This window comes from Rhinoraja longicauda, chromosome 35 (assembly GCF_053455715.1).
Source record: "Rhinoraja longicauda isolate Sanriku21f chromosome 35, sRhiLon1.1, whole genome shotgun sequence".
NCBI classification, from domain to species: Eukaryota; Metazoa; Chordata; class Chondrichthyes; order Rajiformes; family Arhynchobatidae; genus Rhinoraja; species Rhinoraja longicauda.
In genome coordinates, this window is record NC_135987.1 from 3,296,268 (window position 1) to 3,313,878 (window position 17,611).

At 52.8% G+C, this 17,611-nt stretch overlaps 1 protein-coding gene across 11 annotated transcripts in view; it reads left to right on the plus strand.

Moving 5' to 3' along the window:
- The window catches only part of sorbs1 (sorbin and SH3 domain containing 1), a 138,321-nt gene extending 121,139 nt beyond the window's left edge, over positions 1–17,182 (plus strand). For all 11 annotated transcript variants that reach the window (XM_078428529.1, XM_078428523.1, XM_078428524.1 and 8 more), the window contains 5 exons: positions 10,206–10,304; positions 10,891–10,947; positions 12,029–12,219; positions 14,470–14,576; positions 15,401–17,182. In XM_078428529.1, the coding sequence (XP_078284655.1) occupies positions 10,206–10,304; positions 10,891–10,947; positions 12,029–12,219; positions 14,470–14,576; positions 15,401–15,468 (522 nt within the window). In that variant the 3' untranslated portion in view covers positions 15,469–17,182. The remainder of the gene's footprint in view (positions 1–10,205; positions 10,305–10,890; positions 10,948–12,028; positions 12,220–14,469; positions 14,577–15,400) is intronic.
- Positions 17,183–17,611: the final 429 nt, after the last annotated feature.

Here is a 17,611-nt window from a genome sequence, read left to right on the forward strand (position 1 = left end):
CGCCAGCTCTCAGCCACACCGACTGTACTTTAGCCCAGAGATACAGCGCGCGCACAGGCCCTTCGGCCCACCGAAGGTAGACACAAAATGCTGCAGTAACTCAGCGGGTCAGGCAGCATCTTGGGAGAGAAGGAATGGGCGACGTTTCAGGTCGAGAACCTCCTTCAGACCCATTTCGGGTCGAGAACCTTCAGACCCGAAACGTCACCCGTTCCTTCTCTCCCGAGATACTGTTTGACCCGCTGAGTTACTCCGGCATTCTGTGTCTACCTTCGGTTTAAACCAGCATTCCTACATCTTCGGCCTACCGCGTCCGTGCCCACCGACAATCATCTCTTCACACTCGTTCCAGATTGGATCTAATATTGCTTTAATGTAATGGAATGGATCTTAGTTTAGTTTAGAGATACAGTGCAGAAACAAGCCCTTCTGCCCATCGAGTTCGTGCCGACCAGCAATCATCCATTCACACTAGTTCCATCATCTGTTCACCCTAATTCTAGATTGAATCTAGTATTGTCTGAATTTAATGGAAAGGATCTTAGTTTTGTTTAGTTTAAAGATACAGGGCGGAAACAGGCCCTTCTGCCCATCGAGACCGTGCCGACCAGCGATCCCTGCAAGCTTTCCTACACACCAGGGACAATTTACACTTGTAACCGGAGCTAATTAACCTACAAACCTGCACGTCTTTGGAGTGTGGGAGGAAACCGGAGCACCCGGAGAAAACCCACGCAGGTCACGGGGAGAACCTACAAACTCCGTACAGACAGCGCCTGTGATCGGGTCTCTGGCGCTGTGAGGTAGCAGTTCTACCGCTGCGCCACCGTGTGCCTACTGTTACATGCTTGTACCACGCATGTCCAGTGCTAAGTGTGTGGTCAGCTGAAGTGCCTCAGAGTGGTGCAGTGGTGGAGTTGCTGCCTGACCGCGCCAGAGACCCCGGTTCCATCCTGACTTCGGGTACCGTCTGTCTGTGAGGAGTTTGCACGTTCTCCCTGTGACCACGTGGGTTTTCTCCGGGTGCTCCAGTTTCCTCCCACATCGTAGGGTAATTGGCTTCTGTAAATTGTTCCCAGTGTGTAGAATGGAGCTAGTGTACGGGGTGATCGTTGGTCAATGCGGACTCGGTGGGCTGAAGGGCTACCTCCGTGCTGTATCTCTACACTAAACGAAGCCACCTGCTTGTCTCACATCCAGTGCTAAGTGTCTCAGTGTGTGGATAACAAAACTGGGTCAGTGCAACACAGTGGCGCAGCGGTAGAGTTGCTGCCTCACAGCACCAGAGACCCCGGTTCCATCCTGACCCCGGGTGCTGCCTGTGTGGAGTTTGTACGTTCTTCCCCTGTCTGCGTGAGTTTTCTCTAGTTTAGATTTAGATTTTTTTAGATTTAGAGATACAGCGCAGAAACAGGCCCTTCGGCCCACCGAGTCCGTGCCGCCCAGCGATCCCCGCACATTAACACTATCCGACACACACTAGGGACAATTTTTACATTTACCCAGCCAATTAACCTACATACCTGCACGTCTTTGGAGTGTGGGAGGAAACCGAAGATCTCGGAGAAAACCCACGCAGGTCACGGGGAGAACGTACAAACTCCGTACAGACGGCGCCCGTAGTCAGGATCCAACCTGAGTCTCCGGCGCTGCATTCGCTGTAAGGCAGCAACTCTACCGCTGCGCCACCGTGCCGTTTCCTCTCAATTCCAAAGACGTGCGGGTTTGTAAGTTAATTGGCCCTCTGTACATTGCCCCTAGTGTGTGGGGAGTGGATGAGAAAGTGGGATAACGTAGAACTAGTGCGAACGGGCGACCAATGGTCGGCGTGACTCGGTGGGCCAATGGGCTTGTTTCCACGCTGTATCTCTAAACCCGAAACCAAACTCATTGTCCCTTCATCTTGCTTCCCAGGGTTACTTGTACCCCTACCAAGGATCACATTACACACAACTCACTCCCCCACCCTCACCCTTTCCGCCATCATTAACCCTGCCTTGATTTTGACCTCCTCCTCTCCTGTTCAATTCAAGAGTCAAGTGTGTTTTATTGTCATATGTCGTGAAATAGAAAACAGCATAAAAACCGCTATAAAAGTTCAATAAATAACAATATATAAGAAACTATCTTGTGCAGAGACAACAATAAACCCCAAGGCATAGAACCATAGGAAATAGGTGCAGGAGGAGGCCATTCGGCCCTTCGAGCCTGCACCGCCATTCAATATGATCATGGCTGATCATCCAACTCAGTATCCTGTACCTGCCTTCTCTCCATACCCCCTGATCCCTTTAGCCACAAGGGCCACATCTAACTCCCTCTTAAATATAGCCAATGAACTGGCCTCAACTACCTTCTGTGGCAGAGAATTCCACAGATTCACAACTCTGTGTGAAAAAAAACTTTCTCATCTCGGTCCTAAAAGACTTCCCCCTTATCCTTAAACTGTGACCCCTTGTTCTGGACTTCCCCATCATCGGGAACAATCTTCCTGCATCTAGCCTGTCCAACCCCTTAAGAATTTTGTACGTTTCTATAATATCCCCCCTCAATCTTCTAAATTCCAACGAGTACAAGCCTAGTCTATCCAGTCTTTCTTCGTATGAAAGTCCTGCCATCCCAGGAATCAATCTGGTGAACCTTTTCTGTACTCCCTCTATGGCAAGAATGTCTTTCCTCCGATTAGGAGACCAAAACTGTACGCAATACTCCAGGTGTGGTCTCACCAATGCCCTGGACAACTGCAGCAGAACCTCCCTGCTCCTATACTCAAATCCCCTCACTATGAATGCCAACATACCATTCGCTTTCTTCACTGCCTGCTGCACCTGCATGCCTACTTTCTGTTGATTTCCCTCCATGGATGCTGCCTGACCTGTTGAGTTGCAACAGATTCTTGATTGGTACGGGTGTCAGAGGTTACGGGGAGAAGGCAGGTGAATGGGGTTGAGAGGGTTGGGAGGGAGAGATAGATCAGCCGTGATTGAATGGCGGAGTGGACTTGATGGGCAGAGTGGCTTAATTCTGCTCCTGCAACTGATGAACTTATGAACACAATAAATTATCAGTTGCACAGGGTAAACAGACCACAACAAAGCAGGCCGCATAGTGTAACCAATGCAAACTACCTCTGTACAACCGCAGTATTAGCCAGGAAGCACTGCAGTTATTCCTGAAGTAATGTGTAATGGAGCCATTCGAAATTTCCTTACCATCGTCTGCTTTGATCTGTCGTTTTCACACCTTGCCCCTCCATATCTCTCGTCTCCCTCTCCCCTGACTCTCAGTCTGAAGAAGGGTCTTGACCCGAAACGCCGCCCATTCCTTCTCTCCACAGATGCTGCCTGTCCCGCTGAGTTACTCCAGCATTTTGTATCTACCTTCGATTTAAACCAGCACCTGCAGTTTTTGTTGCTACACATTGAGTTTTGAGCATACCTGTTTAGATTTCTCTGTTGCTTCCCTTACCTGTGCCTTTGTATTGATCTTTTGCTGCCTCTCCCTCTCTCTCTCTCCAGTGACTTATGCCTCTCTCTTGTCTTTTGTTTGAAGTTTTCGGGTCATTCTGCTCGCCCCACGCCATCTCCTCCACCCCCCCCTCCGCTGCCTGACTACCGCAGAGTGGTCTCGCCCGATCTGCAGTCCATCACGTCCGACTGGATCTCACTGACCATGGGGGTTTCCCCTCTCGCCACCCCTCCGCTGCCCCCTCTCCCCGAAGACTTCCCGGCGGACTGGGACGAGCCCAGCGCCTCGACGGTGGGCGCCACGCCCCGGCCCCCCCCGCGGTGCCAACGCTCGCGGGAGCAGGTCCAGGGCGCGTCCCCCCCTGCTGTTGCCGCCCGCCGACCGGCCAAAGCGGGGAGCGGGAGACCTGGGCGAGACGCGGGACTCCCTCTGTCGGCTGGTGGGCAGAGTCCAGGGGGTCCTGACTTGCCCGGGTGGCCGTGGGCAGCGGAGAACCTCCCCACCGCGGTGCCCGGAGACCGCGAGGACCTTCTGAGGACGGTGCATAGACAGAACAGGCAGCGGGCGGAGATGAAGGATAAGGTACCGGTAGCATGGTTGGTGTGGAGTGGACCACATCTGTGTGTGACATCACCGCATGGTCACCCCCAGACTGTTTAACCCCCTAACAGTCACCCCCTCACGGACTGGAGAAGATTCAAGAAGGTTGGCCAATGGGCGGAAGGGGCAATCCCAATCTCAACACCACCTTTCCCTTGTCTGGTTGGCACGCCACCAAAGCTTTTCACAGTACACCTGGCAATAAACTAAACCCAACTGAGCTGTGGCATTTAGACCATTAAAAAAATAATCCAAAATATTAATTCAAATATTAAAATAATATATACAATACAATAAAACCAAAACAGAACCCACCTCCATAATACAAGACAAACAATAGACTGTTACACAACTATCTTACACTCCTTGTCAAGGATGCATTCCACCCCCCGCGGTCCCGGAGATCCCCCAGGGTGCCCGTGGGCAGCGCTCGGTCCCTCGCTAACACCGCCCGGGCGGGCTCACGTTGTCGACCACCCCGTGGTGAGCCCTGTCAACTGACCTCAGTCAGACGAACGACAACAAACAGAGACAGCAGAAGCAGAAGCAGCTTCATAACCTCTGCTGCCTCAAACACAAGAAGATCTAGAACGCCACCCGGGCGCGGACAGACGTAACCCCTGGAAAAGGGGCAGGCAGCCGGCTCGGGCAGAGCCCTCTCCCTCCCGCCTGGCGCCGTGACTCACGGACGGCCAGCTTGGCCAGGCGTTTAGACCATTGAGCCCCTCTGGTCTGATGCCATCCTTACAGGGAGCAAACCAGCCACCCTTGTCACAGAGCTCTGCGGCACGGAAACAGGCCCTTCGGCCCATCATGTCCAGACTGCAGGCCCGCCAGCCTGATTGAGTCTTTAGTACCCACGGGGGAGTGGGCAATAAATGCCAGGCAGCCTTTGGTAACCTGGAGAAAGGGTCCCGACCCGGAACGTCACCCGCCCTTTGTCTCCAGAAATGCTGCCTGACCCGCTGAGTTACTCCAACACTTTGTGTCTACCTAGTGTAGCAACAGCTCCATCTGAAGCCTTTGGTAACGCAACCACACAGAGGCACAGCGTTGTCCATGACAGCAGCTGGCAATGATGGAGAGACAGGCTGCTGCTGTACCAGGTCGTTATTCCATCGCTTTCTATTATCTCCGTCTCTTCCTCATGTCCGCTGTCAGCTCCATCTCCCCTGTCATTCCATCTTCACCCCATGCCCCTAGATTCTTGATCAGTGCGGGTGTCAGGGGTTACGGGGAGAAGGCAGGAGAATGGGGTTAGATCAGCCACGATTGAATGGCGGAGTAGACTAGATGGGCCGAATGGCCTAATTCTGCTCCTATCACTTGTGATCCATCTTGCCCCACCACCCCCATTCCAATACACTCCACCTCCCTCAAACGACGTTTTGCCATCCCACCCAAGGGTGCCGTACCGGCAGAGCTAACGGAGCGCCCCGCCTGTGATAAACAGCGGGGAATTTTAACGGGCAGGGAATTTAACAACGGCCACTCTAACACCAGTGACAGCTCCGGCACCTAAAACATCAGCATCACAACACTGGTCCCACCTCCGTCCCATTCCCCGTCTTGTTCCACGTTGAGTCCATCGCTGGGACTGCCTGCAGCTTGGGTTCATTCCTGGAGGACTTATCGCGGGACCTCCGGCTGCCTCGATGAACAGTCTTTCTCCGTCACCATTTCCTACCGCACCGAGCCACTCAAAGAAAATGGTTTCAAACCTCAAGGATTCCTCGTCCTGGTGCCCCACGCTGTTGTGTTCAAGGAATCAGCCTCACTATCTGGAGATGCCCAGGCCACCCCAAGTTCCCCTGAGATCTCCAGGACACGGTGAGATCTCCTGAACACCCTGGGACCTCCAGGCCACTCTTGGGTCTCCTGGGCTCCCTAAGACGTTCTGGGAGCTCCTGGGCACCCTGAGATCTCCAGGCTTTCCTGAGACCTTCAAGCCCCACCTAAGTACATCTAAGCCACACTGAGATCTCCTGGCCAACCTGGGATCTCCAGGTCACCCTTAGACCTTTAGGCCACCCAAGGACATCCAAGCCACTCTGAGATCTCCTGACCAACCTGGGATCTCCAGGTCAATAGACAATAGACAATAGACAATAGGTGCAGGAGTAGGCCATTCAGCCCTTCGAGCCAGCACCGCCATTCAATGCGATCATGGCTGATCACTATCAATCAGTACCCCGTTCCTGCCTTCTCCCCATACCCCCTCACTCCGCTATCCTTAAGAGCTCTATCCAGCTCTCTCTTGAAAGCATCCAACGAACTGGCCTCCACTGCCTTCTGAGGCAGAGAATTCCACACCTTCACCACCCTCTGACTGAAAAAGTTCTTCCTCATCTCCGTTCTAAATGGCCTACCCCTTATTCTCAAACTGTGGCCCCTTGTTCTGGACTCCCCCAACATTGGGAACATGTTATCTGCCTCTAATGTGTCCAATCCCCTAATTATCTTATATGTTTCAATAAGATCCCCCCTCATCCTTCTAAATTCCAGTGTATACAAGCCCAATCGCTCCAGCCTTTCAACATACGACAGTCCCGCCATTCCGGGAATTAATCTAGTGAACCTACGCTGCACGCCCTCCATAGCAAGAATATCCTTCCTCAAATTTGGAGACCAAAACTGCACACAGTACTCCAGGTGCGGTCTCACCAGGGCCCGGTACAACTGTAGAAGGACCTCTTTGCTCCTATACTCAACTCCTCTTGTTACGAAGGCCAACATTCCATTGGCTTTCTTCACTGCCTGCTGAACCTGCATGCTTCCTTTCATTGACTGATGCACTAGGACACCCAGATCTCGTTGAACTCCCCCTCCTCCTAACTTGACACCATTCAGATAATAATCTGCCTTTCTATTCTTACTTCCAAAGTGAATAACCTCACACTTATCTACATTAAACTGCATCTGCCATGTATCCGCCCACTCACACAACCTGTCCAGGTCACCCTGCAGCCTTATTGCATCTTCCTCACAATTCACACTACCCCCCAGGTCACCCTGATACCTCCAGGCCACACTGAGATCTCCTGCCCACCCTGGAACCTCTATGCACCATTGCATCGTCCATTCCCCCCCCCCCCCCCCCTGGAATCACCATGATCTCCAGGCCACCTGAGACCAACAGGCGTTCCTGGGACCTCCATGAACCTCTATGAACCCTTGGAAACTGTGCAACCATGGAATCTCCGTGACCTCCATGCCATTTTGGGACCTTCATGGCCACCATGGGACTTCCATGCCACCCTGGAATGTCCATACCACCCTGGAGTCTCTATGCCACCCTGGAGCCTCTATGCCACCCTGGAATGTCCATGCTACCAGGGAATGTCCATACCACCCTGGAATGTCCATGCCACCCTGGAGTCTCTATGCCACCCTGGAATGTCCATGCCACCCTGGAGTCTCCATGCCACCCTGGAGTCTCTATGCCACCCTGGAATGTCCATGCTACCAGGGAATGTCCATGCCACCCTGGAATGTCCATGCCACCCTGGAGTCTCTATGCCACCCTGGAATGTCCATGCCACCCTGGAGTCTCCATGCCACCCTGGAGTCTCTATGCCACCCTGGAATGTCCATGCCACCCTGGAGTCTCCATGCCACCCTGGCCTGTTTGCAGCCCTGCCGTGTGCTGTGCTGGGCATGTGCATGCCGTGCCATGGTTTGACGGATGAAGGACTAACCACCCGCGGGGGGAGGGGGGGAGTCGGGGGGTGGGGGTGGGGGGGCTGGGGGGAGAGTCGCAGCCCCTCAAGGTGACAGTGCCTCCACCTCCCGCGTGCCTGACCAGTTCTGCCCTCCCACTAACGAGGACTATCTCCGATCTCCGTGGCGTTGCGGGCCGGGAGCGTGCCTGTGTTTCTGGAGCCCGTTGGACAAAGATGGTTGTGCGGGGAACGCAACATTGCATGATCCCCGTTGGAGCGCCGGGTTTGATCCCGTGAACGATGCCCGCCCGCGTCCAAATCACACTCGGGCTCTCGTTCCCACTCTTTCTCGCTGCCCCATCCCATTCCCCCACTGACCCCACTGCTCCATGTCGTCACCAGTTCCTCAGCGCTCCATGTAGCTGCTCTACATCCACGTCCCCCTGAGCACCACTCCGCCCGTCGCCGGCAGCGCGTACCCCGCCCACATTTCCGCCACCTCCAACAGGATCCCACCACCAGCCACATCTTCCCATCTCCACGCCTTTCCACAGAGACCGTTCCCTCCGTGGTCCACTCATCCCTTCCCACCCAAACCACCCCCTCCCCAGGTACCTTCCCCAGCAACCGCAGGAGATGCAACACCTGTCCCTATTCCTAGGGTTGCCAACTGTCCCGTATTAGCCGGGGCATCCTGTATTTTAGGCTAAATTGGTTTGTCCTGTACGAGACCGCCCTTGTCCCTTATTAGGCCCGCGGGCCACTGTAGGCCGGGACAGTGTAGGCTAACAGAGTGTGTTCGGGGAGCGGGGCCGAGTGTGTTCGCCTAACGGAGTTGCTTAGCAACCCGGCCCGGGCGGCCGCCATAGGTGGAGCGGGAGCACGTGGCCGCTGGCTGGGTGAGGTCACATGGGGCGCGGGGTGGTGTAGCCCTGTACAATGACAATAAAGATATATTGTATTGTATTGTGACGTCACCTTGTCCCATATTTGGGAGAGACCCCGACAGTCCTTTCAGGTGAGGCAGAGGTTCACTTGCACCTCCTCCAACCTCATCTACTGTATCTGCTGTTACAGTAGGGGCTCCTAGATATCGGCGAGACCAAGCGCAGACTGGGCGATCATTTCGCTGAATACCTCCGCTCACTCCACCTAGACCTACACGATCTCTCGGTTGCCAAACACTTTAACTCCCCCTCCCATTCCCACACTGACCTTTCTGTCCTGGGCCTCCTCCATTGTCAGAGTGAGGCCAAACGCAATTTGGAGGAACAGCACCTGATATTTCGCTTGGGCAGCTTACAGCCCAGCGGTATGAACATTGACTTCTCTAACTACAAGTAACCCCCTGCCAACCATCAGTCCACACCCCACCTCCATCCTAGTTGACCTGCTACTTCCACTGTTTGCATCCCTGTATCCTTTCGTAATCGCCTCTTCCCCGGCCAACAATGGGCCATTGTGGGCTCCACCCATCCTTGGTCATCTGGTGACGGCCCTGCTTTGTTCTGGTCTTCAGATCCTCCTCCCCTCTACTTTCAGTCTGAAGATGAGTCCCAACCCAATATGTCACCCATCCTTTATCTCTAGAGATGCTGCCTGACCCGGAGAGTTACAATAGACAATAGGTGCAGGAGGAGGCTATTCAGCCCTTCGAGCCAGCACTGCCATTCAATGTGATCATGGCTGATCATTCACAATCAGTACCCCGTTCCTGCCTTCTCCCCGTACCCCCTGACTCCGCTATCCTTAAGAGCTCTATCCAGCTCTCTCTTGAATGCATTCAGAGAATTGGCCTCCACTGCCTTCTGAGGCAGAGAATTCCACAGATTCACAACTCTCTGACTGAAAAAGTTTTTTCCTCATCTCAGTTCTAAATGGCCTACCCCTTATTCTTAAACTGTGGCCCCTGGTTCTGGACTCCCCCAACATTGGGAACATGTTTCCTGCCTCTAACGTGTCCAACCCCTTAATAATCTTATACGTTTCGATAAGATCTCCTCTCATCCTTCTAAATTCCAGTGTATACAAGCCTAGTCGCTCCAGTCTTTCAACATATGACAGTCCCGCCATTCCGGGAATTAACTTAGTAAACCTACGCTGCACGCCCTCAATAGCAAGAATATCCTCCCTCAAATTTGGAGACCAAACCTGCACACAGTACTCCACTGGATCTATCTTCAGTATAAACCAGCATCTGCAGTTCCTTCCTACACGTCTCAACTCTTGCTATTGCTGACGTGCTCCCCTCTGGTCTCTGCTGTTCCCCTCTCTTCACTAAGCTCTCCTTCCGCTTTGACCCTCTGCCTCTGCTCTCCCCCACTGTCGCACCCTCCCACCTGCCTCTCACTTGTTTCACCTTCCTCTCTTCCTCCACACGTCCTTCCCTGTGAAGTGCTGCCGCCCTCTCACTCTCTCCCTGCCCTTACCCCTGAGAAATATATGAATGGGGGTTTGCGTCTTTTGCGTCTGCAGCCCGGCTCGAGGTGTGACGGTGGAGCGGGAGGGCGGTTTGCAAGGAGCCCCGTCTTCTCCGATTCTCCAGTCGACACGCTGAACTCTGCCGCCCTTGTGGTAAGTCCGGGTCAGTCCGGTCGACGGCCGCTCTAGTTGTGAGTGGTGCAGTCTCTCAGTGACGGTGAGCTGCACAAAACATCACTGCCACCTGCTGCATTTCCCAGGGACCTGTCCTGACCACAACACATCCCACCGAGCCCACACCGACCAGCGATCCCCGCACACTAACACTATCCTACACACACAAGGGACCACAACACATCCCACCGAGCCCGCACCGACCAGCGATCCCCGCATACCAACACTATCCTACACACACAAGGGACCACAACACATCCCACCGAGCCCGCACCGACCAGCGATCCCCGCACACTAACACTACTCTACACACACACACTAGAGACCGCAGTACATCCTACCAAGTCCGCACCGACCAGCGATCCCCGCACGCTCCTACTTGCTGCCAGCCCTTTCCCTGTGCTGTCTCTCTGCCGCTACGTCCAGCCCCTTCCCCTGCCGTTGAGCTCGCGATGTACTGATGGTTGTCTGATAATGCTGTTGGTCTTCGTGTCACCTGTGTGAAGCTAATAACACATGCTGCTTTTCCTTCCCCCTCGCTGCCCTGCCGACCTGCCGACCGCAGCCTCCTCACCGCCCACTGCGAGGACCAGACCTTACCGAGTCCGAGAGGAGCTATGTGGTAAGATGCAGCTCCCCCAGCCGGGCTTTGCAAAGCTTGTCAGACGTTGTGCTGAACTAACGCTGCTACAGGACCACCTCTGATTTCCCAGCACCCTTTGTTCCTGAGGATCAATCAATGAATTATACTTTATTGTGGCAGGTGACAAGTCAAGGTGATTTTCTTTCTTTTGCGTACACAAGGTATGCAAAGGGTCGCCACATAAAGGGCGCCGACGTCGTTACAAAGCACCCCGCGCCAAGTCCTCCTCTCCTGGGCCTCCTCCATTGTCAGAGTGAGGCTAAACGCCAATTGGAGGAACAGCACCTCATATATCGATTGGGCAGCTTGCAGCCCAGTGGTGTGAACATTGACTTCTCCAACTTTAGGTAGTTCCTCTGTCCCTCTCTTCCCCTTCCCCTTTCCAGATCTCCCTCTGTCTTCCTGCCTCCACCTATATCCTTCCTTTGTCCCGCCCTCCTGACATCAGTCTGAAGAAGGGTCTCGACCCGAAACGTCACCCATTCCTTCTCTCCTGAGATGCTGCCTGACCTGCTGAGTTACTCCAGCATTTTGTGAATAAATACCTTCGATTTGTACCAGCATCTGCAGTTATCTTCTTATACTATTTGACTATTGACTATTGACAGGCGGCAGCGACGGACTTTAAATGGTAGATGTCAATGGTTCGACAATGACCGAGTTCTTATTGTGCGTTTTTAAGGGGAGCATGGAATCTGCTTTGAAATCAATAATTCGCCGAAAGAGTGCATGATTATTAATAGATTGTGTTAAAAAAGATTTTTTTTTTTAAACTAACTGCTGCATCTCTGTGCTACATTTTTTAAATTCTGGAATTAAAATCTGCTTTCTTCTCTGTCTCGCCTGTCTCTTCCATGCTTGCCTCTGGATTACTCCGCGACCTCCGGGACCCTTCGACATCCCGTAACTTGCTGGAACTCTGTCACGATGTGTCTGGAATGCTCCCCTTGTGTGTCTCTCTCTTCCCCCCCCCTTCCCTCCTGCACCTCTCTCTCTACCCCCCCCCCCACCCTCTGCCCTCTCCCCCATGGCACTGGGGTGCACTGCCCTAACCCGCTAGGAGACCGTCTGCAATGAGATCATTAACATTGCGGAGAAATCGGTGCACTACTGCAGTAACCTGTCCCACCCACTCCACCCTCGGCATGCCGCGTGCACCCTTGACAGTAAACAGTCTCTCATCATTTCTCACCAACCTCAGGGGCAACAGCGAGGAGACTGCCTGGAGCGGACCCACACTCCGACTACATTGTGAGTACTCCCTACATTCCCTCGACAGACACAGAATGCTGGAGTAACTCGACCCATTCCTTCTCTCCCGAGATGCTGCCTGACCCGCTGAGTTACTCCAGCATTTTGTGTCTACCTTCGATTTGGACCATCATCTGCGGTTTATTTCCTATCTATAACACTGAAACTCTCGTTTGTTTGTTTGTTTGTTCCTGAACTACAACAGAAACGGTACACGATAGCACGACAATTTTAGGCCCACCTAACTCACCGTCGTCCCTTTGGTGCTAATGGAAGAAGTTTCATTGAAAACTTTTAAAATTTAAATTTTTTAAAGTTATTCACATTTTTAAGTTTAAATCTAACTCCTCGGGAGGGAGGGGGGAGAGGGAGGGATGGGGAGGAGGATAAGTGGGGTTGAGGGGGATGGATAAGGAGGAGGGGGAGGAGGGAGGGCAAGGGGAGGGGAAAGGGGAGGGAGGTGGGGGGGAGAGAGGGGGGAGAGAGGGTGCACTTGTAGAGAGGGGGGAGTGGAGGAGGGAGGGGGAGGGAGGGACGGGGAGAGAGGGAGGGAAGGGGGAAAGGAGGAGGAAGGAGGAGGAGGAAGGGAGGGGGGTGGGGAAAGGGGGAGGGGAGTGGAGGGAGGGAAGGGGGGAAAGGAGGGGGGAGGAGAGGGGAAAAGGGGAGGGGAGTGGAGGGAGGAGGAGGAGGGGGTGGATGGAGGTATGGGGAGAGAAGGGGAGGGGAGTGGAGGGAGGTGTGGAGGAGGAGGAGGGGGAGGAGGGATGGGGAGAGAGGGGGAGAGGAGGGGGGAGGAGTGGGAGGGGAGTGGGGAGTGGGGGAGGAGAGGGTGCTGCACAATGCAGGAGAGGTTTAGGCCCAACGGGTCCACTTGGTCTAGTACTAAATACAAATCCAGCATCTGCAGTTTCTTTCCTCTACATTTCCTTCCTTGCTTGGCCTTGGGGGCAAGATACCCCGCTTAGATCCGCAAACCATTTCTCCCGTTATCCCCCCCCTTCCCTTTACACTTCACCCTGTCCCGACTATTTCTGTCCAACCTCTCCCTGTTGCTGATACCCCCCTAATCCGGGCATCATTCCGATAAACCTCCTCTGTACCCGTTCTAAAGCCTTCACTTACTTCACATAGGGTGGCACGGTGGCTCAGCGGGAGAGTTGCTGCCTCACAGCGCCAGAGACCCGGGTTTGATCCTGACTACGGGTGCTTGTTTGCACGTTCTCCCCGTGACCTGCGTGGGTTTTCTCCGAGAACTTCGGTTTCCTCCCACACTCCAAAGACGTACAGGTTTGTAGGTTAATTGGTTTGGTGTGTGTGTGGGAATTGTCCCCAGTGTGTGTAGGGGTGGTGTTAATGTGCGGGGATCGCTGGTCATCTCATTACAGGAAGTATTTTTAGTTTAGCTTAGAGATACAGCGCGGAAACAGGCCCCTCGGCCCACCGGGTCCGCGCCGACCAGCGATCCCCGCACACTAACGCTATCCTACACACTCACGGGTTAATTTATAATTACGCCAAGCCAATTAACCTACAAACCTGTATCTCTTTGGAGTATGGGAGGAAACCGGAGTTCCGGGAGTAAACTGGAGTTCCCGGTGAAAACCCACGCAGGTCACGGGGAGAACGTACAAACTCTGTACAGACGGCGCCCGTAGTCGGGATCAAACCTCGGTCTCCGGCGCTGTGAGGCAGCAACTCTACTGCTGCGCCACCGTGCCACCCTATGTGAAGTACGTGAAGGCTTTAGAACGGGTACGGAGGTGGTTTATTGGAATTGTGCCTGGATTAGGGGGGTATTAGTTACAGGGAGAGGTTGGACAGAAATAGCCGAGCGGGGTGAAGTGTGAAGATGTGGGGGGCGGAATAATGGGAGAAATGGTTTGCAGATCTAAGTGGGGTACAGAGAAGAGAGGGGGGAGGGGGGAGATAAAGGGAGGGTGATTGTTGTTGTTTAGTTAGCTGACAACTGTTTGCATCTGTCCAATGCATCGTTCCTATTGGGTGCAGGATTTCAGTCAGAGAATGACACAGCGTGGAAACAGGCCTTTCGGCCCAACTTGCCCATGCCGACCAACATAGAGAATACATGGGAAATAGGTGCGGGAGGAGGCCATTTGGCCCATCGAGCCAGCTGCACCAGTCCCACTTGACCCCACCTGGCCCATATCCCTCCAAACCCGTCCCATCCGTGCACTGGTCTAATCGACTTTCTTGAGTTTAACACTGTTGTCTGGGATGTTTTGTTCCCAGATTCCAAGCTCTGTACAGCTACATCCCACAGAACGAAGATGAGCTGGAGCTGCAGGAGGGTGACGTTGTTGATGTGATGGAAAAGTGCGATGATGGCTGGTTTGTCGGTAAGCGCGAGTTCTTGCCTGAACAGGAGTTATTCCTTCCGAGGGTGGTGGGTGTATGGAACGAGCTGCCAGAGGAGGTAGTTGAGGCAGGTCATAGAGTCATAGAGTCATGCAGCGTGGAAACAGGCCCTTCGGCCCAACTTGCCCACACCGACCAACGTGCTCCATCTACACTAGTCTCACCTGCCTGCATTTAGCCCGCATCCCTCCAAACCTGTCCTATCCATGCACCTGTATAATTGTTTCTTAAACATTGCGATAGCCTCAACTACTCGCGGCAGCTCGTTCCATAGGGTCGGCACAGTGGCGCAGCGGTAGAGTTGCTGCCTTACAGCGAATGCAGCGCCGGAGACTCAGGTTCGATCCTGACTACGGGCGCCGTCTGTACGGAGTTTGTACGTTCTCCCCGTGACCTGCGTGGGTTTTCTCCGAGATCTTCGTTTTCCTCCCACACTCCAAAGACGTACAGGTGTGTAGGTTAATTGGCTGGGCAAATGTAAAAAAAATTGTCCCTAGTGTGTGTACGATAGTGTTAATGTGCGGGGATCGCTGGGCGGCGCGGACCCGGTGGGCTGAAGGGCCTGTTTCCACGCAGTATGTCTAAATCTAAAAAATCTAAAAAATCATACTCTGTGAAAAAGTTACCCCTCAGATTCCTATTAACTTGGACCTATTTTCTCTGTTTCTATGTTTCTACATTTTCTATGTAAACTAAAACGAAAATAAATCCAGTGTGGCAGAGCCATTGTGGGCCGAAGGGCCTGTCTGTGTGGTGTATGGTTCTGTGTTCATCCCGACTGACTGTGCCTTTGCTCCTCCTCCAGGCACGTCGAGAAGAACCAGGCAGTTTGGCACGTTTCCAGGCAACTATGTCAAGCCGTTGAACTTGTAGAAGGCGGGCTTGGCGGTGAACGCCTGGCGATCCGAGGCTTGCTTTGGCACGGGTGGAGGTTCCCACAGCGGTGGGGTAGTCTGTGCAGCGCATCGCTAACTGCAGCCTGGCATACAACCTTCTGCTTGCTGTACAAAGGGTCTTGACTTCACCTGGACACACGTGGGGTGCACTGGGCAAGAGAGAAGGCGTGAGTGGTACGTTAGCGTAGGCCGTGAGTTTGCAGACTGAGGGTGGGTGTGCGTTGGCCGTCGTGTGGTCTGGGGGAGGGGAAAGGAGAGGGAGACGGGACAGGGTTCCCTGTCTCAAGGGGAAATCGAATGCCCACATTGGTGAAGATGGACCCAAAAAGCTGGAGTGACTCAGTGGGACAGGCAGCACCTCTGGAGAGAAGGAATGGGTCGAGACCCTGTCCCACCGGGTTACTCCAGCTATCTTTGTCTTGAAGCAGCATCTGCAGTGAGTTCCTTCCTGCCCATGTTGGCGTGAAGCCCGATCTCCCCCTCTCATCCTCCCCTCCTCCCTGCCCGCCTATCAAGAGTTCGGTGGCCACCGACCGTCCGAGTCAACGTTGAGGGGTCTCGCGGGGATGTGTAGAGGTTTGCAGCCTAGGGTCTGAAGGGTGAAAGGAGCGAGGTGTGAAGCGGGGCCTGGTCTCCACTGGGCCCCAGCTTCACGGACGATGGCAACGGAACGGAGATCGAGCCTAAGGGGTGTACAGCCAACATCCTTTGTTTATTGCCTGATGCAGTGTCTACCCTCTGACAACCTCTCCCTTATCCACCCTCCACTTATTTTATATAATTGCTTTACTCAAGAAGTTAGAACTGACTGATTGGCACGCAGCAAAAGCTTTTCCCTGTACCTCGGTACACGCGACAAGAAGCTAAGCTAAACTAAGTTAACACACACGTACGTACGTAAGCAAAAGACACAGTGTCCACCCTCCAGCTGAGATGTTAGCCCTCTTGCGACCAATTACCATCGTTATATTTTTGAGTTGATGCTTGGGCAGAACAAGTTTCTTCCACGTTCACTTTGAGCTGCGACACCTCCTAATATTTTCAGCTTCACAATCTATAAATATAAATATATATATATATCTATATTTTTTAAAGAAAAAAGAATAAGCACACAGCTTTTCCCCCTCTCACCAAAGGGAATTAACCGAATGTTGGGATTAAAAAACTTTGTGTAAATATGTACATTTGATTTTTTTGTATAAAACCGTGTACTTATCCTGTATAGAAAATAATTTAACAAAAAAGGAATTTAAATGGCGGGCAGAAAGCGGATTCACTCTCCGCGGAGCTCTTTAATCTTGCAGCTGATATGAAAGGAATGGGAAGTCGGTGAAGTGGACCCGTGGAAAAAGACTTGGCAAGACACAGCATGATGAGAATTATATGTTTCAACCAACACCAGCCACTGGGGGATTTCCTACGAGACTACGTCCAGGAAATTCGCTTGCAAAACCCCTTTTTTGCTTTTTGTTTTCGGTAGGCTGGCAGTAAATCACTGAGACGAAGTAACATGAGTGTATGTAATCCAACACTATCTTGCCTTTGTTTACCATACTTTTGTGAGCAACCGACTTTTATAACCAGACATCTTGTGTTGAGCAATTTTTTTGTTTTTGTTGCAGTGCTTCATGGTTCGATAAAAGATAAGAGCTTTATTTACTGCTGTGGTTACAATATTTAATAAACTTTATTCAAGCCACGACCTTGCCTGTCTTTGTCTCACAGCAGTGGCGGAGGAGGTAGGTTCAACTGGGCCTGAGTCACTTTGGTTTAGTTTAGATTCGTTTAGAGATGCAGCGCGGAAACAGGCCCTTCGGCCCACCGGGTACACGCCGACCAGCGATCCCCGCACACTAATACTATCCTACACCCACTAGGGACAATATTTACATTTACCAAGCCAATTAACCTACAATCCTGCACGTCTTTGGAATATAGGAGGAAAACGAAAATATGACCGATGTCATATGAGGAAAGATTGAAAAGACTGGGCTTGTATTCACTGGAGTTTAGAAGGATGAGAGGGGCTCTTATAGAGACGTACAAAATTATAAAAGGACTGGACAAGTTAGATGCAGGAAAAATGTTCCCAATGTTGGGGGAGTCCAGAACCAGGGGCC